This window comes from Onychostruthus taczanowskii, unplaced genomic scaffold (assembly GCF_017590055.1).
Source record: "Onychostruthus taczanowskii isolate IOZ18803 unplaced genomic scaffold, ASM1759005v1 scaffold64, whole genome shotgun sequence".
Taxonomy (NCBI): Eukaryota; Metazoa; Chordata; class Aves; order Passeriformes; family Passeridae; genus Onychostruthus; species Onychostruthus taczanowskii.
The window spans coordinates 3501728-3526812 of record NW_024504122.1 but is presented as its reverse complement, the minus strand read 5'-3'; the positions used below and the strand labels follow the sequence as shown (position 1 = coordinate 3526812).

The 25085-nt window shown below is 58.0% G+C and overlaps 1 protein-coding gene and 1 non-coding gene across 9 annotated transcripts; both read left to right on the top strand.

The window, feature by feature from the left end:
* The first annotated feature begins 963 nt into the window (after window positions 1–963).
* On the top strand, window positions 964–24928 carry AP1B1 (adaptor related protein complex 1 subunit beta 1). Of its 8 annotated transcripts, none has more exons than XM_041420429.1 (25): window positions 964–1013; window positions 6181–6298; window positions 7426–7488; window positions 8391–8496; window positions 10981–11116; window positions 12195–12440; window positions 13235–13425; window positions 13849–14070; window positions 15042–15162; window positions 15434–15529; window positions 16228–16343; window positions 16966–17131; window positions 17990–18088; window positions 18951–19210; window positions 19616–19817; window positions 20731–20751; window positions 21005–21034; window positions 21148–21297; window positions 21445–21590; window positions 22081–22210; window positions 22440–22524; window positions 22767–22853; window positions 23117–23271; window positions 23635–23643; window positions 24247–24928. In XM_041420429.1, the coding sequence occupies exons 3-25, from the start codon at window positions 7452–7454 to the stop codon at window positions 24319–24321; spliced, it is 2886 nt and encodes a 961-aa protein (XP_041276363.1). In that variant the 5' UTR covers window positions 964–1013; window positions 6181–6298; window positions 7426–7451; the 3' UTR covers window positions 24322–24928. The 8 variants fall into 8 exon arrangements, with proteins under 8 accessions (XP_041276363.1, XP_041276364.1, XP_041276362.1 ...); XM_041420430.1 differs by lacking the exon at window positions 964–1013 and adding an exon at window positions 1923–1975; XM_041420428.1 differs by lacking the exon at window positions 964–1013 and having other exon boundaries at window positions 6087–6298.
* On the top strand, window positions 21685–21789 carry LOC121344534. The gene has a single exon (XR_005953843.1). It is a non-coding gene; the product is annotated as a small nucleolar RNA SNORD125 (small nucleolar RNA).
* Window positions 24929–25085: the final 157 nt, after the last annotated feature.

The window sequence follows — 25085 nt, the reverse complement described above, 5'->3', positions numbered from 1 at the left end:
CCCAGCCTCGGCCAGGCCGCTGGTGACACATCCCTGGGAGGTGCTGGGACACGGGGACAGCAGGCACTGGCCACCCCCGAGCAGCTGTGCCCGCCCTGCTGCCGCCGGTGGCTGCCTGGGCCATGGGGGACCCACGGCGGGGACGGGCGGTGCCCCGGAGGGTCCGTCCCACCCTGGGGACGCCCGGCTGGGCAAGGGGACACGGCCTGTGGAGGGGGTGACCCTGTCCCCACAGCCTGTGTGACCCGTTCCCAAGCCCTGTCTCCAGCCCCTTTTCCCTGTTTCCATTCCGACCCATGGGATGTCCCCCGTCCCCACAATGGGTCCCCTGTCCCCATATTTCTCTGCTCCATCCCATATTCCCATCCCATGTCTCCATCCCCTGTCACTATCCTTGTCCCCCTCCATGTCCTCATCTCAATCCCCATCCTCTATCCCCATCCCCATCCCATGCCTGTACCTCCTGTCCCCATCTGTTTCCCTATCCCTGTCCCTATCCCCAATCCCTACCCCTTGTTCCCATACCCTACCCCTATCCCCTGTTCCCATCCCATGTCCCCATCTCCAATCCCCATTCCCATCCCCATCCCATGTCCCTGTCTCCTGTCCCCATGCCCTGTCCCCATTCCATGTCCCTATCCCTGCCCCATCCCGAATCCCGCATTCCTTCTCCCCTATCCCATCCCCATCCCGGTTCCCCCATTACCCTCTCCCTATTCCCTCTCCCCTATCCCTATCCCGATTCCCCCATTCCCTCTCCCCCATCCCCACCCCGGTTCCCCCATTACCCTCTCCCCATTCCCTCTCCCCCATCCCGGTTCCCCCATTACCCTCTCCCCATTCCCTCTCCCCCATCCCGTTTCCCCCATTCCCTCTCCCGTTCCCGCTCCGGTTCCCAGCCCCGCCCCTCCCACCGTGGCCCCGCCCTTGGCCCCGCCCAGCCACGGAGGCCCCGCCCCGCCCCGGAAGCGCTCCCAGCTCCTCAGTTCCGGTGGCGGCGGCGGCGGCAGCAGGTACGGACCGGGCCGGGCCGAGCCGAGCTGAGCAAATACGGACCGGGCTGGGCAGGGCAGGGTAGGGTAGGGCAGAGCAGAGCAGAGCAGAGCAGAGCAGAGCAAAGCAAATACGGACCGGGCCGGGGCAGAGCCGGGCCCCGCAGCCCCTCCTGCCCCGGGCGCCTCCCCCGAGCTCCGCCCGTGCGCACCCGGGACGGGCCCCCCGCCGGGGCTCGGGCCGCGCCGCGTTCTTCTGGCCCCGGGTCCCTCCCGGCCCCCGACCTGAGCTGCGCCGCTCTGTGCCGCTCTGGACCGGCGGTGTCCCCGCTGTGACCCCTGGCCCGGCCCCCGCCTCGCCCCGGGCCGTGTCCCGGGCTGTGTCCCTGTTCTGACCCCGTGTCCCGGGCTGTGTCCCCTCCTCAGTCCGGGCTGTGTCCCCATCCTCGGCTCCTCAGTCCGGGCTGTGTCCCCGTCCCCCCACCCCGCAGCCTCCCCGGGCCGTGTCCCGTGTCCCTCCTGTCCCGGCAGCTCCGTGTCCCAGCGCTGCCCTCCCGGCTCCGTCCCGCAGGGATGGCCCCGGGATCTGCTCCCCTCCCCGGCAGCCCCGGCACCGTGTCCGGGCCGCAGGCAGGGCCCCGACGGGCACCGCGCTGGGGGCTGGACCCCTGGAAGGGCTGGGGGACACGGGGTGAGCCCTTCACCCCCCTCGGGGCATGGCGCATCCACAGGGAAAGGTCTTGGCTCTGCATGGAATAAGACGGGAACTGCGCATGGAGCAGATAGGGAGGCTGATATCCTGTGCTCACTGCCTCCTCCAGGGAGATTTTGGGGGGAAAAGGCCCAGAGTGGATAAAAAGGAGCTGTGAGACAGCTCCAGTCTGAGGGAGCCGTGCTGGAGGTGTTGCTGTTGTTGTTGCAGGTGTTTTGTGTGGAGTTCTGACCTGTCAGGGGACCCATCCCCAGCAGCAGTGAGGGCTCAGGTGGGGTTTTGTGTCTGCTTTCTCCAGGGGTGACAGAAAATGGGATAAGCCTGGGATGAGCAGTGGGACTGATGTGGTTTGTGGCTCCCACACCCTTTTGAGGGGTCAGACTGCCAGGCTGCCAGGCTGTGGCATGGGATAAGCCTGGATGAGCAGTGGGACTGATGTGGTTTGTGGCTCCGACATCCTTTTGGGGGTCAGACTGCCAGGCTGACAGGCTGTGGCACCCCAAGGGGCTTTCCAGAGGTGTTGGGCCTTGCTGGGATCAAGCCAGGCTGGGAATTCTGGCTCAGGTGGGGTTTTGTGTCTGCTTTCTCCAGGGGTGACAGAAAATGGGATAAGCCTGGGATGAGCAGTGGGACTGATGTGGTTTGTGGCTCCCACACCCTTTTGAGGGGTCAGACTGCCAGGCTGCCAGGCTGTGGCATCCCAAGGGGCTTTCCAGAGGTGTTGGGCCTTGCTGGGAGTTCATCAAGCCAGGCTGGGAATTCCGAGGCAGGAGGTGTCCACCCTGCAGAACCTGGCTCTGCCAGGAGGAGAACATCCCCTCTGCCACGGGAACTTGATGCTGTGGCCAGGACAAGGTCTTTGGTGTCCCTGAGCTCGCTCAGCCGGAGTCTGGGGGTGCCTCCTGGTTCAAGGTGATGAACCCCAGCTCCCCCAGCTCTCAGAGCACGGCGCTCTGGGCTCTGTGGCAGTGGGATCCTGGCAGTGTGTGCTGCAGGGGACACCTCAGCATTGTCCTTTTTGCTTTTTCCTTGAGTTTGTTCCCCAGTTATTGGTTGATGGGATGTATTGCTTGCAGCTCATTTGCTGCTGCCACTGCTTTGGATCTGCCAAAGATTTTTTTGGATTTGCTTTGGGCACCTTGCTGGTGGCTTAATGAGTTTGACTCCTACCCCTGAGTTATCCAAGTTATCCCTTGTTTGATGGAGCTGGAGCCTTTTGGAATGCCCATGGGTTGGTCAGAAACAGACTGGTGAGAGGATGGGATGGTCCTGGGTGGGATGCAGCAGAACCACAGCCCTGAGCTGCTGCAGGGCCGAGCTGGAGCAAAAACTGGCTCCAGTTAGGCCAGACAGGGGAAAAATATCCTACTGGGAAGGTGAGTGGGGCTGCTGGAGGGTTTGTGGTGGTGTGGCAGAGGTGGGATGAGCACAGGGATGGGAGCTGTGGGATGTGAGATGAGCCCAGGGATGGGAGCTGTGGGTGTAGGATGGGAGACACTGCTGGGAGTAAGGAGGGAAAGACCTGGGATCAGCATGAGGCTCTGGAGCTGTTGGGTTGGGTATCCTCAGCCTCTGGTTCTCTTCTTGCACCCTGGGGTGTTTCTCCCCCTTGGCTGGTGTTTGTGGCAGCTCCTGGGGTTTGTCCATGGAGCAGGGATGTGCTCAGAGCTGTGCTGGTGTGGTTATGTTATTTTTTCTCTTTTTTTCATGAATGGGATGGGGCTGTTGGAGTGCATTTCTTGAGTTTTATTGGTAGTATTACCTTTATTCCATGGCTGAGATGACAGGAAGATGGTAAAGCTTATGTACAGCTAGTAGCAGCTAAAGGTTTCTTTGTTACAGAATTTTAAAAACTTTTAGCTAATAGCATATTGCTAAAGTTTAAAGATAATCATTCTAGCTAATTACTAAAAGTACATGTGTACTAGTTTCACACAATATTTACTTGTCTTCTTTCTATTGATAATACACAGTACATTATTATTAAGTTTAAACCTCCTACTATCTTGCTAAGCATATTTTCATGTAGTCTTAAGGTCTATCTTAGCCAAGCTTAAGACTTAAGCTATTTTTTCATGGCCTTGCTTTGCTGTACTATTATAACTTTTCTACTTTTGGACTTTCTAAGTACGACTTAGCTCCAGGTTTTTTGTTCTTGCTGTTTCTGAGGCCTGTTTTTAACAGCTTTCTGGAAGCCTTCTTACCTTCACTAATTCCTGCAGGGAGCCATCACCACCTCACCCCTGCCTGGCCTCTGCAGTGCCCTGGAGCTGCCTCACACCAGCAGGGAACAGTTATGTGATTCCCCACGGCTCCAGTTACCCACTAATTTTTTAGTCTTCCTTAATTTCCCTAATTATGCCACCCTGACCCTTCATTGCCAACTGAGGAGTTGCCTTTCCCCACTAACCTCCAGCTGCCCCTCTGTTTTCCAGGGGAGCCCTTTCCTAGGAGCTTGTCCTTGGAGTTCCTGCTCCTTTCTGCTCTCCCTGCCTTTAGGTGCCAGCTTGTCCCCCATGAGCAGCAGGAATGTGTGTGCAGGGATGAACCTTCCCTTCCTTTTCTCTTCCCCTTCCCATTCCCCTTCCCCTGGAAAGACCTGGGAGCTGTGGTGGGCTGGGATAAGCAGGGATTTGGGATGTCTGGGCGCAGATTAAAGGCTGCATCCCAGCCCTGGCAGTGGCTCTGTGCTGGTGGAACTGAAAGTGACTCCAGAGGAGGCCATGGAGCTGCTCCAGTGCTAGAGCCCCTCTGCTCTGGAGCCAGGCTGGGAGAGCTGGGGGTGCTCACCTGGAGAGGAGAAGGCTCCAGGGAGAGCTCAGAGCCCCTTGCAGGGCCTGAAGGGGCTCCAGGAGAGCTGGAGAGGGACTGGGGACAAGGGATGGAGGGACAGGGCACAGGGAATGGCTTCCCACTGCCTGAGGGATGGATGGGATATTGGGAATGAGAGGGTGTGAGGGTCTGGGATGGAATTCCCAGAGTAGCTGTGGCTGCCCCTGCATCCCTGGAAGTGTTCCAGGCCAGGGTTTGGAGCAGCCTGGGATAGTGGAAGGTGTCTCTGCCCATGGCAGGGGTGGCACTGGGTGGGCTTTAATGTCCCTTCCCACCCAAACCATTCCATGGTGAAAGTCTCTGGTCAGCAGCATCTCAGCCTTCAAGAATGGAGGAATTATCCTAAAACAGTATGGTGAAAGTAGCAGAAGAAATGAGTTTTCCTGCACTCTCCATAAGAGGAAATGAGCAGCACCAGCAGTGTCTCATTTGGCATTGGTGTCATTCCCAGGACCCCCCTGGCAGCAGCCACCTCGCTGGGAAGCCCAGTGATGTATTTGTTGTTCTATTTTGGGTTTAGGAGCCTCTTATTTTCCCAAGGTAGCTGAATTTGGGAGGTGCTGGCATGGCAGTGGGAAAAATGGGGTGGCTGAGCTCTGCCATGTGCCTGACCTGGGGGTCTGAGAGGCTCAGGAGAGCAGCAGTGCTCTGGTTTGTGTGGAGCTGTGGATTTGAGTCCCCTGGAGTGAATAAAATCAGGGATAAAAAGCTTTGGGTTTGTGCCACTGCCAAAACCTGTCCCAAAATCAGACCTGAGGAGCCCAGACTGGTTATGGGTGGGCTCTGGGTGCTCCTCTCCAGCAGCTTCCAGATCCTTATGGACACTTAACTCCAGGAATCCTGTTTGCCAGACCAGTATAAATCAAATTTGGTGTGAAGATGGGGTAAAATCTGAGCCACCACAAGGTCAGGGGTGGTCTTGTCCTTTGCTTTGCTGCTTGCATCCCACTTTTTGTGAGTGAGGAGCTGCTCCCCTCAGCCTGTCACTGGGAGATCAGTGTGCAAAGGAGCTGGGTGGGAATTGCTGGAGCTGAGGGAGCAAACACCTTCTCTCTGCATCCCTAAAAGCAGAGCCAGACAGCAGTGCTGGCCCCTGCCCAAGGGCTGAGCTGTGGGAATTCACCTGCAGCTGGCAGCCAGCCCTGCCTTGTCACCCTGGCACAGCCTGGGGGACACACAGGGTGCAGGGTGCTGGGCACTGGGGTGTGGCAGCTGTTTGGGTCCCCTCTTCACCCTGCTGCAGCCCTGGGTGCTTCCTGCCCCGGGGAAGGTTGTGTCAGTGTGAGGAGCGAGGGCTGTGCCTTCGTGCCCGAGCTGGGGGAGCCACTTTCCTTCTTGGGCTGCTGCAGGGCTTAAAGGGGTGGGGGAATGGATGTTGTCTCAGCCTCTGAGATCATGGGGTTTTTTCAGTGGGTTGTGGATGGGAGAAGCACAGGCTGTGCTTTCCCTGGCTCTGGGAGAGCAGGGAGCTGCAGGGAAGCGGCCGGTGTGATTCATGTCTGCGAGCTGCCTGCACAAATTCCCTGCTCAGCTTCAAGTTTGCTTTCCAGGCACTTCTGCAGAGCAGGGCTGAGTGTGAGCCAGGTCCTGGAATCGGAGGGACTGCAGTGCATCCTCTTTCTTTGCTTCCTTCCTTCCTTCCAGTCTGGCAGGACGGGATCTGCAGTGAGGTGCAGAGAGCTGTGGCGCAGCCCGGAGCTCCCGCTGTTCCCTGGAGAGCCATCGACTTAGTGGGATAAAAAAGGCTCTGAATCAATCCCAGGTAACTGAGGCAGGGAGGAGTGTCCTGTCTCATGAGGGGCAGGGCAGTGGGAGTGTGGTGCCAGGCTTCCCCCTCTGGAATAGCACCAGGATCATGGTGCCAGCCCCCAGAGCAGCCCCAAACCCATGCAAACTCCTTCCCTCTCCCTCCCTGCCAAGCTGTGTGCACTGCCCAGCCTGCTCAACCCCCAGATTTCATCCAGATATTCTTTTTATCCCTGCTGGGGATCCCTCTCCAGCTTGGACAGGGAACAGAGGACACAGTTCCTCTGTGCTCCTGCTGCGTTTGGCTTTTAAGATGCTCATTTGCATTTTAAACCCATCCGCAAGCTCTTTTTTTTTAATCTCTTTTTTTTTTCCACTTGGCTTTCCTTCCTGTATTCCTGCCCCTCCAAAACAGCAAGGCCACTGCAGGCTTTCAAGGACGAGCCTCTGGTTCCTTCCCTGTTGAAGGAAAGATGGGAAAACCAGCCATAAAAGCCAAATCCCCGCTGACCTTTCTGAAGGGCTGCACGTCTCCTTCCTCAGCCTGCCAAGCTCTAAATCTGCCCTAAACTGCCTGAATTATATAATGGAGCCTCAAGTGCTGGGCTGAAGCCTCACACCCTTGGAATTTAAAGCAAGCCTGCTGGAGCAGGGCTGGTTTGTGGGAGAGGCTCCCTTTGATCTGGCAGATCCCCTCGGCCGTGCTGTCCCGTTGAGCTGAGCCTCGGCTTTGGCTCAGTTCCTGTCCCCAGCCCAGAGCTGTTCCCTGTGTAGGTGAGAGGGAGGGCTGGGTGTGAGTTTTCCTTAGAAAAGCATTTTTTTGGATGAGGAGAGGACAATCCAGGGGGATCACTGAGCCCCTGCTGCCCGGCTCTGTGTGGGATGGGATGAGCAAAGTCAGGGCTGCAGCCCTGGAATCTTCAGTGATTCTTTTCCTCCTCCACATCCTCTTTGGAGAACCCCACCATCACAGAGCTGCTAGGTGCTCACCCTCCCTTAAGGATTGGGCTCCTCCTTGTGAATCTTCCCATGAGATCCCAAACTCTTTCCCTCCCCTGGTGTTTTTCCTTCCTGGAGCTCTCCATAACTATCCCTGCAAAGAAATTATCAGCCCTGAACCTCTGTGCTCTGCCTCTCCTCCAGGGCTGTGCTGCTGGCTGGAGACCACCATGACGGACTCCAAGTACTTCACCACCACCAAGAAAGGTAAGGGAAGGACCAGGAATATCACCGTTCATCCCAAAATCACCAGCTGGTTCTTACTCCTGGTTTGTACTCTGGTATAAACCAGGTGGGGAGGGTTGGGAAGCTCCTGTGGGAATGCCCTGAATCCCCCTGGGATGCGGTGGCTGACACCCCACCCTGCTTCTTGCTCTGGAGCAGCTCCTGGGCTGCTGTGGGGTCAGGACACCTTATCCCCAGCCCCCTGAGCCCGGCCAGGGCTGGTGGCAGCTGGTGATCGGCTTTAGCAGCTCAGGAGCTCCCCTGGGCAGTGCTCAGGGCCTTAAGCACTCTCCAGACCAAGGAATTAATGTGGAGAGAAGCCATGTGGCATCTTCCTTTTCAGTCTGCCAGTCCAGGAGGGAATAAGGAGCTCAGCGTGGCTCCAGGAGGGCAGGAGATGGTGCCCTGGACTGGGGGGTTGCTGCCACAGCAGGGAGGGATTTGGGAGCCACCCTTCCTCGTATGGCCTTTAGGAGCAGTGCCCAAAATCCACCTGCCATCATCCCTGGGAAGGGTAGGGCCTCATGGGGCTGGGATACCCACCCCACAGGCAAAAATACCCTCTAGATAACCCCATCCAGTGCCTGTGGGGTGCTCCTGCACCTGCAGTATCTCCCACCCCTGTGGGGCTGGAGGAGCCAGAAGGATTGAGCAGGAGGTGAATATTCTCCATTCCCGTGGATGAACATTCTCTGTTCCCATGGATGAGAGCTGAGCCCCCAGAGCAGCCCCAGCCTCGGGGGGCGTTGGGGAAGGTAAATCTCTCTTTTCAGGGGTGGCAGAGGAACCCTGTCACACAGCAGGTGGGAGCTGTGCTCACCCAGCAGAGGGGTGGGGGTCTCCTTCCTCTAATCCCTGAGCTGCCACTTTTCCCATTTCTCCAGGGGAGATATTTGAGCTGAAGGCTGAGCTGAACAGCGACAAGAAGGAGAAGAAGAAGGAGGCTGTGAAGAAGGTGATCGCCTCCATGACAGTGGGCAAGGACGTCAGGTGTGTGCTGGGGCTGCAGCCTGGAATATCCTGAGTGGGAAGGGACCCACAGGGATCATCCAGCCCAGCTCCTGGCCCTGCCCAGACCCCCAACAACCCCACCCTGTCCATCCCTGGCAGTGCTGTCCAAAGGCTCCTGGAGATCTGGCAGCCTCGGGGCCGTGCCCATTCCCTGGGGAGCCTGGGCAGTGCCAGCACCCTCTGGGGGAAGAACCTTTCCCTGAAATTTACCCTAAACCCTTTCATGCTGTTCTCCCACGTGCCCAAGCCAAACCCAGCTGGCTTTTGGGTTCCCTTTTCCCCCTGTTGCTTCCAAGGGGGTTTCCATGCTGCTTTTCCCCTTGGGATTCACCCAGGTACGTCCTGGCTGCAGCTCTGCCTCCTGGAGTGCAGTTTATGTCCACGTGGCCACCTGGCAGGTGGGGGCTCTCCTGGCTTTTGTTGTAATCTGGCTAAAAGAGGATTGGTCTGGCTGCCAGATCAGTTTGTTGGGATTATTCCCACTTCCTTTGTGTGTTACTAAAAACAAGCAGGACCCCCTTGGACGGTTGGTGGCGGTGCCTGGATGCTGATAAACTCTTTACAGCCTCCCCAGTCCAAAAGGTCAGGCAGCTGCTCTGTTCCTGCTTCCCTTTTTCCATCTGGCTGAGCTGCACGTGGCTCTTTCCGTGCTTTTCCTGCATGGACCCGTCCCAGCACAGGCAGCATCACCAATTTGATTTTCATGGTGCATTTGAGAGCAAATGGAGGGAAAACACACTCAGGGTTGGGAGAACTGGGGCATCCCTGGCTCCCAGAGCAGCAGCAGCAGCAGCTGGGAGTGTCCATCTTGAGACCAGTGTGGAAATCACATGGAAATGGCAGGAGCTTCCAGTACTTGAAGAGGCTTAAAAAAAGAGGGAGAGCAGCTTTTTACATGGACAGATAGTGACAGGCCAAAGGAGAATGGCTTTAAACTACAATAGATTTAGATGGGATATTGGGAAGGAATTGTTCCCTGGCAGGGTGGGCAGGCCCTGGCACAGGGTGCCCAGAGCAGCTGTGGCTGCCCCTGCATCCCTGGCAATGCCCAAGGCCAGACTGGACGCTGGGGCTTAGAGCAGCCTGGGATACTGGGAGGTGTCCCTGCCCATGGCAGGGGGTAGAACTTGGTAAGTTTAGAGATTCCATGATTCCCAAGCCATTCCATGATCCTGTGGCAGTGTCAGCCCGTTCTTTTGGTGTGTGCCTGTTCCAGGCTGCAGGGAAGCAGTTTGCTGAGCTCACTGCTCCCCAGGAGGTGCCAGCAAAGCCCAGTTTAGCCCGGGTGAGACCAGCCCAGGTGGGCAGCAGCTTTGCAAAGCCCAATTCCCTGGATTTAAGGAGCCCCTGGGTTTCATCCTGTCAGGGCTGGCTGGTTTGTAGAGGTGGAGAAGCTTCCAAGAGCCTTGGGACATCTGTCAGGGTGGAATAACTCCTGTGTTAGCCCTGGGATCTTGATTGCCTCCCCTGAGGTGGTTTAATTGTCTAATTGCTCTGTCTTTGGATGAAACAGCATCTCTGGTACCCCACAGCTCCAGGATGTTTGGGAAGCCCCAGCTCTGTGCAGGCACATCCACTGCATTCCCCTCCATGCCAGCAGAGTATCCTGGTGCTCCAGACTCACCCAGGGGAATGGGGCTCTTCCTTTGGGCACCATCCTGTGATGATGCATAGAATCCTGGAATATCCTGAGTTGGAAGGGATCCACGAGTCATCCAGTCCAGCTCCTGGCCCTGCACAGACACCCCAACAACCCCACCCTGTGCCTGAGAGAGTTGTGCAGCACCTTCTCCTGGGGCAGTGGATGTTCCCTGGAGCAGGGATGCAGCAGAGCCATGTGGGAAAGCTCAGTTTTGGTCCATCAAGGGCTGGTTTTGATACAGGTCTGTTAAAAAAATCCACTGGGGATGGGCAGTTCAGCCAGGCCTGCTGCAGGGTGGGCTCAGGTCATGAAATCATGGAATCATGGAATGGTTTGGATGGGAAAAGGTCCTTAAAGCCCAGCCAACACCCTGCCATGGGCAGAGACACCTCCCACTGTCCCAGAGTGCTCCAAGCCCCATCCAGCCTGGCCTTGGGCACTGCCAGGGATCCAGGGGCAGCGACAGCTGCTCTGGGCACCCTGTGCCAGGGCCTGCCCCCCCTGCCAGGGAACAATTCCTAATTCCCAATACCCCATCCATCCCTGCCCTCTGGCAGTGGGAAGCTATTCCCTGTGCCCTGTCCCTCCATCCCTTGTCCCCAGTCTCTCTCCAGCTCTCCTGGAGCCCCTTCAGGCCCTGCAAGGGGCTCTGAGCTCTCCCTGGAGCCTTCTCCTCTCCAGGTGAACACCCCCAGCTCTGCCAGCCTGGATCCCAGGAGAGGGCTGGGTTTTGCTGGCTTTGGGAGCAGGTTGTCCATGGGAAGGGGGATCCATGGGCAGTGTGGCTGTGTCCTGCCTTCACTGAGCTCTCTGTGTTCCAGCGCTCTCTTCCCAGATGTGGTGAACTGCATGCAGACAGACAACCTGGAGCTGAAGAAGCTGGTCTATCTCTATCTGATGAACTATGCTAAGAGCCAGCCAGACATGGCCATCATGGCTGTGAACACCTTTGTGAAGGTGAGGGCACAGGGGACACCACGTGCCAGCTCACCACGCCAGGCTGCAAATCAGGGAGTGTGGGCAGCTTTCCAAAGCCTCTCCCTTCTGGAGGAGGGGCTCTGCAAGCTCTAGAAAACTGATTGAATTTGTCCAGTAATGCAGAAGCTCCATTTTTGGCAGCTGTCCTGTGCCACTCGCTCTGTCAGGGGCGTGGGCAGCTCCCATGATCGAGAGCTGTCATGTGAATTTATGGGCTGAGAAATCCCTTGTGATCTTCCCACTGGAGCTGGGAACTGAAGAATGTGTTAGGAACCAGGATATTGCCAAATCACTCAGTGAAAAGGCCTGGTGGGCTTTAGAGGGAGTTCAGGCTTTTCAGGGAGGATAAACCCCACGTAATAATCCCAATATCCGTTTCCAGCATCAGGTTGGTTCAGGTACCTGGTGTAAGTGATGAGGACATGAGATTCCTGGATGGATTGAGGAGTTGTGCAAGTGAGGATTGGTGGTGATTGGAGCTCAGTGGGTGCAGGACAAGAGAGAGATTTCTCTTGGGTGACTTATTCTCAAGAGCAGAACATGAAAACCGTGGGATTTGAACCTCCTGGAAGACCTGAACCCCCTGGAGACAGCTGAGGAGCCCAGGATATCCTGTGGCATTCACGCTCTCTGAAAAAATTCCTTCGCCCAGGGTTTTTCTCCTGGGAAGGTGAAAGGCAGCAAGAAGCCTCAGAGAAAAGAAAAACAATTCTCATTTGCTTCTCCTGTGTTGTGCTTGTGTGGAATGGGTTTGGAGATTGTTTACCCACAGGTGATTGTTTCACTGGGTTCTGCTGTGAGTTGTTTGACTCATTGGCCAATTGGGGCCAGGCTGTGTTGGGACTCTGGAAAGAGTCACGAGTTTTCATTATTATCTTTTTAGCATTAGGTAAGTACCTTTTCTGTTTTCTGCAGTATAGCATAGTATTCTTTAACATAATGTAGTACCATAAAGTAATAAATTAGCCTTCTGAGAACATGGAGGCAGATGCATCATTCCTGCCTTCGTCGGGGCCCCTTGATTCCAGTACCATCCAGCCTGCCCTGTTCCCTGCAGGACTGTGAGGATCCCAACCCGCTGATCCGCGCCCTGGCCGTGCGCACCATGGGCTGCATCCGCGTGGACAAGATCACCGAGTACCTGTGCGAGCCCCTGCGCAAGTGCCTGAAGGACGAGGACCCCTACGTGAGGAAAACTGCGGCCGTCTGCGTGGCCAAGCTGCACGACATCAACGCCCAGCTGGTGGAGGACCAGGGCTTCCTGGACACCCTCAAGGATCTCATCTCAGACTCCAACCCCATGGTGATTGCTTTTGCCTTCTCCGCTTCCTCTTCGTCCAAATGGCAGTCCTTCCTTCCTCCCTTCCTCCCTTCCTCCCTTCCTCCCTTCCTTCCTGCCTCCCTTCCTGCCTCCCTCCCTCCCTCCCTGACTCTTTTTGGTGTTAACAAATCTGTTCTCCCATGTGCCCTCCACTTTGGGGGAGTTTTTGCTTCTCAGGACTGCAGGCTGTGTTCCCTGCCCCATAACCCTGTGTCCTGGACAGAGGGTTTCTCCATCCCCTGGCTGTGTGTTATTACTCCCCAGTTCCCAGTGGGAAGGAGGCTGCTCCAGGTGGCTCAGGGCAGAGGGAAGCTGCTGCTTGATTCTGATACCACAGAGCCAGTGGCTTTTGCCTCTGGTTTTCCTGGCAGCTTGGCTTTGGCTTGTCTCCCTTTCTCTGGGCATGGGGAACTTTAAAACCACCTTTCCCCAGGGTTTCTCTTCCCACAGCCTTTCCTGCTTTTCCAGTCTTACCCTGGGCATAGTGTTGAGCCCAGGAGCTGTGTGGAAAGCTCTGGGGCTCCTCAGAGCTGCCTGGGGAAGGGAAGGGAGCTGGGCACGAAGCCAAGGCTGACTCTGTGGAACACGTGGGAGCCGTTGGAGATGTGGCGTGGGCGGTGGGAGCGGCTCATCCCTCCCCCTCAGATCTGCTGTGGGGAGGGAGAAGCTGGATCCCAGATGTTGGTGGGATGTGAGGGGTTCGTAGTGAGGAGGCAGCTCATCCCCTCACACCACATTTGGTGTCACCAATCCGTGTCCTGTCCCCCCCCCGGCAGGTGGTGGCCAACGCGGTGGCGGCGCTGTCGGAAATCGCGGAGTCTCATCCCAGCAGCAACCTCCTGGACCTCAACCCCCAGTCCATCAACAAGCTGCTCACAGCCCTCAATGAGTGCACTGAGTGGGGCCAGATCTTCATCCTGGACTGCCTGGCAAACTACATGCCCAAGGATGACCGGGAAGCACAGAGGTGAGGGGACAGGCAGGGCTTGGCACTGCCCCTTCTCCTCTGAGGAGAGTCTTCATCCTCCCGACCCTGCTGCAGGAGGTGGGACAGCGGGCATCTGCTGGACCTGTGCCTTGGGCATGGCCATCTGGAGCCTGCTCTGGTCCCGTAGAGATCCCTGGCACTGGGATTATACTCCTTGAGCTGCTTAAAATGTGGCTGCAGGGGACAGTGGGCACCAGGGAGCTCCAAAACGGGGTCACTGCCAGAGGGTTCTGCAGGGCCTGGGGAATAACCTTCACTGGGGCATTCAGGAGCCAGTTCAACCTCTTTGGGAAGGTCCCAAGCACCGCTGAGCTTTCCTGCAAGTCCTTCCTCCATGCTGGCAGGAGTTTTACAGCAGGAGGAAGGGCTGGGATCATTTCCTTTCCCTCCTCGCCCCGGCAGCATCTGCGAGCGGGTGACACCGCGCCTGTCCCACGCCAACTCTGCCGTGGTGCTGTCGGCTGTCAAGGTGCTGATGAAGTTCATGGAGATGCTGTCCAAGGACCTGGATTATTATGGCACTCTCCTGAAGAAGCTGGCCCCACCACTGGTCACTCTGCTGTCCGCAGAGCCCGAGCTGCAGTACGTGGCCCTCCGCAACATCAACCTCATCGTGCAGAAGAGGTGGGTGTGCAGGTGTCCCCTCTTAGCCACAGGTGCTTCAATCTCTCTGACTGCAGCAGTGTCACAACACGTCCTGTAGAGTGTTTTCTTCTCTGTTATTTAAAATCCAAGGAGAATCTTGGAATGGTTTGGTTGGGAGGGATCTTAAAGCTCATCTCATCCCATCCCTGCCATGGGATGTTTTGCACTAGACCAGGTTGCTCCAATCTGGCCTTGAGTCAGTCAGGTGAGGGAATGAGCCGGGAGCTAAGCTGGGATCTCCAGTTTAATGTATCCTTTAATTTATTCTTTATTTGGGGCAGCAAAGGGTGGCAAAGCCAAAAGCTGTGAGACTTTAGAGTAGTCCCTCCGTGTCTAGGGAGGGATTTTTGTGCTGCCAGCTGCTTTCTCCACAGGTGTTCTCTTTGAACAAGTGCTCAGAGTCCTTTTGCTGATCTAAAAACCTGGAGGTGGCTGAGGCCCCACACGTGTGCCTGGAGCAGGAGTGGCAGCTGGAGAGCCCCAGCCCAGTCAGATGATTTGTTCTCCTCCCAGTCAGCGCTGTGGTCGTCTCTTAAAAATAGCAGCAATTTCTGGGAGAAGTGGAAAGCAATTAGTGTCCCTGGGAGTGGGAATGTGGAAGGCAGCTTGGAGTTGGACCTGGCCTAGCTCTTTCCCAGCTTAGAGAGAGGGTGAGCTGGTGAGAAAGGTCCAGCCTAGCCCTGGGGTCTGGATTTGTGTCCCTGCTCCCACTAAAACGTCCCTTCCAGCCTTGGCAGGACAAACGTCCCCCGTTGCCTCACGTCTGGCCCGTGTTTGTGACAAGGTTGTGCTGTGTCCCCTAGGAGCCAGCAAAGGGGGCCAAGGGACAGAATCCTGGGGGATAACCACGGTGACTTGGATTCCTTGGCATTTAATAGGCCCCCAAAACCTTGGGATTGGGGTAGGAAGTGAGTGCCTGTCCCCCCTAACGCTGCCTCTTGCTGCCCCAGGCCCGAGATCCTGAAGCACGAGATGAAGGTGTTCTTTGTCAAGTACAACGACCCCATCTACGTCAAACTGGAGAAACTGGACATCATGATCCGCCTGGCCTCCCAGGCCAACATAGCTCAGGTCAGGAGCTGGGCTGGGCCACCCAGGGCTACCCCAGTGCCAGCCCCAGCTCTGTGGGACGTGGTCTGGAGTGGCTGTCCCACCCCTGTGCTCGTGCTGGGTCACTGCCCCGCTCTCCCAGCGGCTGTGCCTTGCTGCCAGGCTCTCACTGTGCTGTGTCCCTCTCTCCTGGTGGCTGTGCCTTGCTGCCAGGCTCTCACTGTGCTGTGTCCCTCTCTCCTGGTGGCTGTGCCCTGCTGCCAGGCTCTCACTGTGCTGTACCACCCCTCAGGTGCTGGCAGAGCTGAAGGAATATGCCACAGAGGTGGATGTGGATTTTGTCAGGAAGGCGGTGAGAGCCATCGGGCGCTGTGCCATCAAGGTGGAGGTGAGGGCTGGGACACTGTGGGGCCTTGTGGCACCTGTGGGTGGGCAGGGTGGAACTTTCCAGCACATGGTGGCCTTCTTATCCAGGAATTTGCAAGCTGGAGCCTTCCCAGGTGTGGGGATGAGCCATGGTTGTTCTACAGGGATCAGGGGGGTGCCAGGAGGGTCTTCCATCCCCTTATCCTTTGCAACTGGAGCTGTTTTAGGATCCCTGCCTAGAACAGAGCCAGGAATGCAGTGGGTGATACCAGTGGCTTGTTGGGGGCCAGAGTGGGACTGGGAGGGAGCTGATCCTTTCCTGGGAGCTGGGAGGGAGCTGATCCCTCCCTGAGGGGCTGGGAAGGTCCCAGTCATTTTGCAAGAGGCTGGCTAGGAGCCAATCCCTTCCCGAGGGGCTGGGAGGGAATCCATCCCTTCCTGAGGAGCTACTCAGAGACTTTGCTTCCCTGTGGGGATAATTTTCCAAAGGGGATTGTTAAAAACCTCCCTGGAAAGGTGGCTCTGCATGGCTGGAATGCTTCCCATGGGAAGAGAGGAGCCTGTGGCGATGTGCAGAGTATGAGGAGGAGGCACTCCAGGATGTGAAGGGCAGACCACACTGTGTCCCCTGTTGTGCTGTGGGTGTGATGTGGGGCGGATAAGTGGTGGGTTTGGGATGTGAGGGGGGGCTGTCCCTGTGTGACCCAGTCCCTCTGGCAGCAATCAGCTGAGCGCTGTGTCAGCACCCTGCTGGACCTCATCCAGACCAAGGTCAACTACGTGGTGCAGGAGGCCATCGTGGTCATCAGGGACATCTTCCGCAAGTACCCCAACAAGTGCGTGGGGACTCCCTGGCATGTGGGTTCTCCGGGGTGCTCCTGGTCCTACCTGAGCTCTTCCCTCCCCTCTGTCCTTGGGGGGCCACAAGCTCTTGGCCCCCGGAGCCTCCCCCCAGCACAGGTGGCTTTGGGTTTTTTTGTCCCCAGCCTCAGGATGATGGCAGTTCCACATCCAGGCACTGAAATGGAGAGGAGCTGCCAGGGATGTGCAGGTCCCTTGCGTCAGCAGAAACTGTCCCTGGCTCTCAATCCAGCTCCTGGTGCTGGAACAAGGGCAGCAGGAGGAGAGGAGAGGGGAGGGAATGTTCCAGCTGAGCCAAGATGAATAGGCAACTCTGTAATCAGGAAGTCAGGGACTAATAGTGGTAATAAATACTAATGAACTGAATTGGTAACGAGCAGAGCTCTGCAGGAGTAGCTGGTGGCTCTGGGTTCATTCAGGAGCAGGGAATGTGCTCTGGGATCAGTGTGGCACTGCCCATGGGGCGAGGGGACAGCCCCAGGCAGGGTGCCCTCAGCTCTGCTGTGGGCAGTGGGACGTGGCTGGGAGTTTGGGTGGATCAGGGTTCGTGTCTCCTGCTCTCGGTGAGCTGACTCCTGCTCTCCTCCCCTGGGGAAGGTACGAGAGCGTGATCGCCACGCTCTGCGAGAACCTGGATTCCCTGGACGAGCCCGAGGCCAGGGCTGCCATGATCTGGATCGTGGGGGAATACGCCGAGCGCATCGACAACGCCGACGAGCTGCTGGAGAGCTTCCTGGAGGGCTTCCATGATGAGAGCACCCAGGTGTGCCAGGGGACCTGCTGCCTCGGGGTGGCACTGGGACAGAGCTCCCAAGTGGAGCAGGGGACAGTTTGCTCTGCAGGGATTGTTCGTGCAGGTGCTTGGGCACAGGTTGGGCGTAGGATGTAGTCCAGGCTTGGAGTAACCTGGCAGAGTGGAAGGTGTTCCTGCCCATGGCAAGAGGGTGAATGAGATGGGATTTGAGGTCCCTTCCAGTCCAGGCTGTTCCATGGTTCTGTGAACTGCCATCATGGCGTTGTCCCAAGTGCCTTCCCTGTTCCATGGTTGGGAGGCACCAGGCAGTGACCTGGTTATCCCACTGTGCCAGCACAGGATCCCTGTGGAGCTGGAAAATGAGCAGGGGGAACAGTGCCTGCCCTGTTGCCCAGAGCAACTGAGGCCAGTGGGTTTGCCTGTGGAATTTTGGAGGGTTTCCAACTCTGGAAAACTCTGCAAAACACCCTGTAACCAAGTGACAGTGAACAGGGCAAAGTCTGCAAATGCTGAGTAGCAAAGCCAGAGATCCAGGCTCCCTGAGAGGCTGGGAGGGGAATTCCTGCTGCTTATCCATGTGGAAGTCAAGGGATGCTGTGGCCTGTGCCCTGTAGGACTGTTTAACCTGCTCCCAAGATCCTGCCCCATGATGCTGGGGTCAGCCTGTGTCTGAGGGTGTGGAAATGGGCTGGAAAGGGCCCAGGTGAGATGCCCTGATATGTGTCACTGCCACTGACATGGTCACCGTGCCTTTGGTCCCTTGAAAGGAAAGTTGAGATTAGGTCCTGGGGCAAATCCATGTGTTCCTGCAAGAATACAGTGTGACCTGTCTGTCTGTCTGTCCCTCACCCTGTCTGTCCCCCACAGGTGCAGCTGCAGCTGCTGACAGCCATCGTGAAGCTGTTCCTGAAGAAGCCCACAGAGACACAAGAGTTGGTGCAGCAGGTGCTGAGCTTGGCCACACAGGTGGGTCACACCTGGGAGAGCTTCCCAGGGCTTCCCATACCCCCGGAAGTGGGAATAGCCTGATCATGTGAGCAGGCAGGTAATTGGAGCTTAGTTCAGAATGGTTTGGGTTGGAGAAACCTTAAGGATCCCCTTGTTCCAGCCTGCAGGGACACATTCCACTATCCCAGGTTTCTCTAAGCCCCATCCAGTCTGGCTTTGGACACTTCCAGGGGTCCAGGGGCAGCCACAGCTTCTCTGGGCACCCTGTGCCAGGGCCTGCCCACCCTGCCAGGGAACAATTCCTTCCCAATATCCCATCCATCCCTGCCCTCTGGCAGGAGTTTCATGGGCAGGGTGGGTCTCCCTCCCCTATCCACACCCTCTCAAACAGCAGCAAACCACCCAAACTCAACACCAATTTTCCCAAATCCATAACTCCTCCTTACCACTTCAACAACACCCCATAACTCTGCTTCTCAACCAATCACTTTCCACAGCACTGTTCCACAAAAATTCCTCAAAGACTTAGTATAAACCCAACTCAGAAACACAAGGAAGCCATTCTCTGTGTCCTGTCCCTCCATCCCTTATCCCAAGTCCCTCTGAGAATGCTGACAGTTGAAAGCCTGGAGAGTGTGGACACTCCCATGGCTCAGGAGGCACCTTGTGGCCTCTTTGATCCCTGTGATCCCTCCCAGTAAGGCTTAGGTGGGGAAAGCAGCTCTGAGTATCTCTGTAGTAGCTGCAGTTGCTCCGAGCAGCTCTGTAGTTGCTCTGAGTAGCAGTGTAGTAGCTGTAGTTGCTCTGAACACCTCTGTGGTAGCTGCAGTTGCTCTGAGCAGCTCCGTAGCAGCTGCAGCTTCCCAATGGCTTCCCAAAGGACTCGGACAACCCCGACCTGCGGGATCGTGGCTACATCTACTGGCGCCTGCTCTCCACGGACCCCGTGGCCGCCAAGGAGGTGGTGCTGGCCGAGAAGCCGCTGATCTCGGAGGAGACGGATCTGATCGAGCCCACGCTGCTGGACGAGCTCATCTGCTACATCGGGACGCTGGCCTCGGTGTACCACAAACCCCCCAGCGCCTTCGTGGAGGGCAGCAGGGGCGTCGTGCACAAGAGTTTGCCCCCGCGGACGGACTCGTGAGTGTTGCCGTGTCCCCACCCCGTGCTGGGATTTCCAGGGCTGTGGATGGAGGGGTTGGATGTGGGGCTGCTGTGGGGCCGCTGTGCTCAGAGCTGAGCCCCCATCCCCAAGGGAGGTTCTGTAGGAGCGGGGCTGTGTGGGTTCAGCCCTGGCCTTAAAAAGCTGAAGGAGTGATGCCGGTGAAGGTGATCTCCACTGGGATTGTAGAGATTGCCAAGTGATTCCCAGTAATCTCTATGGGCATGTGTTGGGAGCCAGGATGGCATGGGGGGGGGCCTTGCTTGCCATTGAAGTGTTGGGAACCAGGATGGGATAGAGGGTTCAACTGGGCCAACTCCTGTCTGCAATGGGATCTCCTGTTCCAGCTGGAGCTCCTCACCCTCTCCCATCATTCCCTTCAGGGGTGAGAGTCCTGAGAGCCCGGACACCGCCCCGTCAGGGGGGCCAGCAGCAGATCAGCCCTCTGTCATCCCCACCCAGGAGGACCTGCTTGGGGACCTGCTCAACCTGGACCTGGGTCCCCCAGTGAGCGGGCCACCCATGGCCACCTGCGCCGTGCAGATGGGCGCCGTGGACCTCCTCGGGGGTGGCCTGGACAGGCTGGTACGTCTCAGCTCCTGTGCTCCTTCCCTGGTTCCAGGCTGTCCCACTGGCATCCTGCTGGGCTTGATGCTGGTTCTGGTCTGGGATAGGACAGACTTGTCAGCCTGGGGACATCTGGGCTGGTCCTTTCCTGCAGTGGTTGGGACAGAGGGCACTGAACCCTCATTTATCCTGCCATTATCCAGTGGAGGGGAGGGGTCCCACCCACCACTTCCCTGTGCTTTGTGGTGTGGATGTTCCCCTCTCCATATGCTGTGCTGTTGGTGTGGATGTTCCCCTCTCCATATGCTGTGCTGTTGGTGTGGATGTTCCCCTCTCCATATGCTGTGCTGCAGGTGTGGCTGCTCCTGGGGGCCCCTCTCTGACCCCCAAACTGCTGCAGGGCTGGGCCAGGATGTGGCCACTCCCAGCCTGTGGGGTGTCCCCTGTGCCAGGAGATCTGGAGGTGACAGTGAGTCCTCCAGGGAATGCAGGCCAAGCAGTGGCTTGGCCTCGGGGTGAGGCAGGATGGAAACCTCTCCCTGTGTGGGAACACCTGCCCTGTGGGTCCTGGAGATGGGCCAGGCTCCCTGAAGGAATAGAGTTTGGAGTTTCCTCCATGACTCATGAAATCCAGCCGATTTATCCCAAGGGGGGGCAGCCTTGCTGCCTTTCCTGTTTTGTAACCCTGCAAGTGCTGCCCTGGCACCTTGTAGCTCCCAGGGATCGGTGATAGGCTGGCACTGAGGCTGGGAATGAGGTCTGGCTCTGTCCACTGTCCCCAGGACAGCCATGGACAGACAGACAGATGTGTCAGGACTAACCTCTGTCCCCTCCTCCCCTTCTCTTCTCTCTCTCTTTTTGTCTCTTCTCTCCTGGCTTCTCTCTGCATGTGGCTGGCTCTTCTCTCCACCTTGCCTGCTTCTGCTTGGAGATGGGGGACGAGTCGGAAGGGGTATGGATCACCCTCTGCCCAGCCCCTGCCCACCCCTGGCTGCCCCTGCTGCCCCCAGCCCCAGGGACACCTCACCTCCCTCTGGGGACAGCCATGGCCCCTCACAGCTCCTGGTCTGGGACCACTGGAGCATCCCAACTCCAGGCCCTTGCTGCCCCACACTGCTGCTTCCAGGGAGTGTCCAGAGGGGATGTTTTGGGGACCCCTGTGCCCTCAGCCCTGCCCCTGCTGATGCCCCTTTCTTCTCTTGCAGCTGCGCAGTGAGGTGGGAGGCAGCCCTGCTGTGAGTGTGCCCTCACACCCAAACCCTCTTGTTCTCTGCATCCTCTTCCTCTTCTTCCTCCTCCTGTGCCCTTCCCCCTGGTGCCCCCTGTAACCCTTCCCTTGTCCCCACAGATGGGTGGCAGCAGTGGCAACTTCACACCAGCTCCCAGCACCACGGCGCCCACAAATATGGGGGCACCCCTTGGCAGCGGCCTGGGTGACCTCTTCGACCTCACCGGTGGGGTGGGGAACCTCCCAGGATCCTATGTGGCCCCCAAAACGGTGAGTGGGGCAGCCAAGCTCAGGGTTAAGGGAGGCACAGACCCCCTTTGCCCACGCCCCATAGCAGAGCCCCCCTGGAGGAGGTGGGGGAGCACCAAGGCTCTGCTTTGGGTGACACCCCAAGGGTTTCTTGTCTCCCTGGCCCAGGTCTGGCTCCCTGCCATGAAAGCCAAGGGGCTGGAGATCTCTGGCACCTTCAGCCGCCAGGTGGGCTCCATCTCCATGGACCTCGTGCTGACCAACAAAGCCCTGCAGGTCATGTCTGACTTTGCCATCCAGTTCAACCGCAACAGGTGAGTCCCACCTGGGCTGGGTCACCTGGGACCCGTGGAGATGCTGCCTGGAGCAGTTTTGTGTGGAAACGGGCATGAGGAAGGAGCTGCAAGGGCTGGGAACAGCCTCTGGTGATGACCCTTCTCTCTCTGATGGCTGTGGTGGTGATGAGCATCAAACCAAAGCCTCTAAGAAGTTGGCTGAAGAGGCCGTTCCTCAGGGTCCGACCGTTGTCCTCTTGGTTGTCCTGGGAAACCAATGCTTCCTTTTCCCTCAAAGGCACTGAGGAAATGCTGCAGGAATGGGTGGAGGAGGAAGGGAGGAGATTTGGGCTTGCCCCAGGGTGGGCAGGGCAGAAACCAGCCCCGTGCTAGACAGCTCAGGGGCAGCGAGGCGATTCCTGGGATGCCCGGGGAGGAAGGCAGGGAGTGCCAGGCTTGGATGGACAGCACCTTGTGCCATCCCCTGCTGTCCCCAGCCTGACCCCCTGCCCTCCCTGGTGTCCCCCAGCTTCGGCCTGGCCCCAGCAGCCCCTCTGCAGGTGCACGCGCCTCTGGCTCCCAACCAGTCCGTGGAGATCTCCCTGCCCCTCAACACCGTGGGCTCCGTCATGAAGATGGAGCCCCTCAACAACCTCCAGGTGAGGAACACGGGGCTGTCCCCTCCTGGGGAGCTGGGGATGGGAAAGGGTCCCTTGGAGAAATCCAGAGGGAGATGGGACAGCAGGAGACAGGTGCTTGCTGCAGTGACACCTGGCTCCAGAGGGATGGGGATGGGGATGGGGATGGGTTGGGATGGGATGGGATGGGACATTTTGGGAACCTGCTGTGGGTTGGAGGTGTTGAAATCCCCATGTCCTTCCACCCCAGGTGGCAGTGAAGAACAACATTGATGTCTTCTACTTCAGCACCCTGTACCCCCTGCACATCCTGTTCGTGGAGGATGGCAAGATGGGTGAGTGGGGTGACCATGGCTCCAGCAAGGTGTGCTCTGTCACCTGTCCCTAGGTGCCATCCCAGCCCCTGGAACCTTCTTGATCACATTGGGTGAGCCCCCAAAAGCAGGTGGCTGCCCTGAGCCTGCTGGAGCGGGTGGCAGGGTGACATACCTTGGCTGCCATGTCACCTGTGTTGTGTCACCTTTGGGGGTGGCCGGTCTGGCAGCTCCCTCAGCGCTGCTGTCCTCCCTCCCTGCAGAGAGGCAGACATTCCTGGCCACCTGGAAGGACATTCCCAACGAGAACGAGACCCAGTTCCAGATCAAAGACTGTTCCCTCAACGCAGGTGGGTCCCACCCCATCGCAAGGACCTGGCTCAGGTCACACTTAACCCTGTCCCCAAGTGCCCCATCCACGTGGCTGTTCAATCCCTGCAGGGTTGGGGACTCCAGCACTGCCCTGGGCAGCTGTGCCACCCTTTCCATGAAGAAATTTCCCCTAATTCCCTAATACCCAATCTAAGCCTCTTCCATGACAAGGAGGGGCAGGAGGAGGTCCAAGGGGAGCAGGGGGTCAGCCCAGCCCCTCAGCCTCTCTTTCCCATCCCAGACGCTGTGAGCAGCAAACTCCAAGGCAGCAACATCTTCACCATTGCCAAGAGGAACGTGGAGGGCCAGGACATGCTCTACCAGTCCCTGAAGCTCACCAACGGCATCTGGGTGCTGGCAGAGCTCCGGATCCAGCCCAGCAACCCCAGCTTCACGGTACATCCCATCCCCTGCCTGGGGGGCACATCCCTGCTGTGGGACCTCCCCAGCTGCTGGTGGCGCTGGTGCCAGCCCCGCTGTCCCTCTCCCGTGGGGAGGGTGACACTGCTCCTGTGGGGACAGCTGAAGGACACAGAGGGCTCCCAACCCACCCAGCTCCATGAAGCCCTGTCCTCGGAGCATTCCCTGAGCAGGGATCTCTCCACACCTCACCCATGAGCCATCCCGATGTCCTGCTCTCCCTGTCCCCTCCCCACCTCCCTGGCAGCCTGTGGGGTGGGACCAGCTGTGTCACCCTGACTCCTCTCTCTGTGTCTCCGTCCCCGCTGCCCGCCCTCGCCGGCCCGCCCGCTCTTGCAGGATTTGGAGGTTAGAGATTGGTTTTTCCCTGGCTTTGGGCTCTCCCTGGCTGCTGCCTGGATGTTCCTCCCTCCCCCGATGTTTTGCCCTGCCCTGCCAGTGTCCTGGTGCCTCCTGCCTCTCCTCCCAACAGGGCTGGCACAAGGAGGGGGACGTTTCTGAGGGTTGGGACATCCCCATCGCCTTCCTGGTTTCACTGGGGATGAGGATAGCTGAAAATCCTTATCCCAGAGGATTCTCCATGAGCTTCACCTGCTTGAGGAGCTAATTGATTTTGGAATGATGTTGTATTTAAGCAAACACCTGAAGAGGCTCACTCCTCTTCAGGGAGGAGGAGGAAGTTTCTGGGGAACCCTTGACCCTGGAGTGCCAGGCACTGAATCCAATCCAAAAGCTGGAGTGTTGCCCCTGCCTGTTCCCTGCCTGTGCTGCATGTGGATGGCTCTGCCCTGGGAGGGCTTGCAGGGGTTTAATAACCTTTTTCCAGCTGAAATCAGGAGCTGGACTGTCCCGTGGGAGGGTGCTGCAGCATGCAGGGCTCTGCTTTGGGGCTGGTGGCTCTCCAGCGTGGGGTGGGATGCCATGACCCCGCTCTTCCCTCTCTCCCCACAGTTATCCCTGAAATGCCGAGCACCAGAGGTGTCCCAGTACATCTACCAAGCCTATGAGACCATCCTGAAGAACTGAGGTGCTGCTGCAGCCTTTCCTCCTCCTCCTCCTCCTCCCCCTCTTCCTCCCCTCCCTTTCCTGCCTGAGGGAGCAGGGCTGGATCTGTGTGCATGTCCCCTTTCCCTCCTGCCCAGGACCCAATCCCTGGGGTTCTCCCTCCCTCGGGGGGCTGGGGGGAGCAGAGGGGGCAGGGGGCTGTCCCCAGTCCCTGCATCCCTGCAGCAATCAGTGTGTGAGTGATGCCATGTGCTCCTCGCTGGTGCTGCTCCCTCCACATCCCAGTTTCACCCTCAGGCTCCCAAAAACCCCAGCTTCTGTTTCTGGCTCTCATGGAGTGCTGGCTGGTGGTGGGTTCAGCATTCCAGACCCTGGGAATAGCTGCTGGGGGGCCCAGAGTGCCGTGGCATTAGGTGGCTCTGGCTGCAGATCCCCCTGGAGCCCTGGGATTTGTGGCTGGAGCAGGTGGGAAACAGCTTTGGCTCTCCCTGATTTTGTGCCCTGGTTCAGCAGAACCTCACCTGTGGGTGAGCCCTTCCCAGAGGATCTCCTCTCCATGGGAGCCCTTCCCAAAGCTCCCAGAAGGGCCTGAGGATCCCACATTTGAGGCTGTACTTAAGGTGCAGGTTAAAAAGGGCTTTTCCAGCCCCCTCCAGCCCCTGCCATGGGCCAGGAGGGCTCTGAGCATCCCCTCTCCCCCTGCCCAGCCCCACAGCTCCCTCTGCTCCCCAGGGGCTCCCACTGCTCCTTCCACCCCAAATCAAGCCATGGGTCCCCCCACCTCG

What these genes read in the sequence shown, in the direction of transcription:
- AP1B1 (XM_041420429.1), top strand. Translation starts at nt 7,452, where the DNA reads ATGACGGACTCCAAGTACTTCACCACCACCAAGAAAG. An exon ending in CCTATGTGGCCCCCAAAACG is followed by an intron (nt 21,298 to 21,444) that starts GTGAGTGGGGCA and finishes TCCCTGGCCCAG; the next exon opens with GTCTGGCTCCCTGCCATGAA. An exon ending in AGACTGTTCCCTCAACGCAG is followed by an intron (nt 22,854 to 23,116) that starts GTGGGTCCCACC and finishes TTCCCATCCCAG; the next exon opens with ACGCTGTGAGCAGCAAACTC.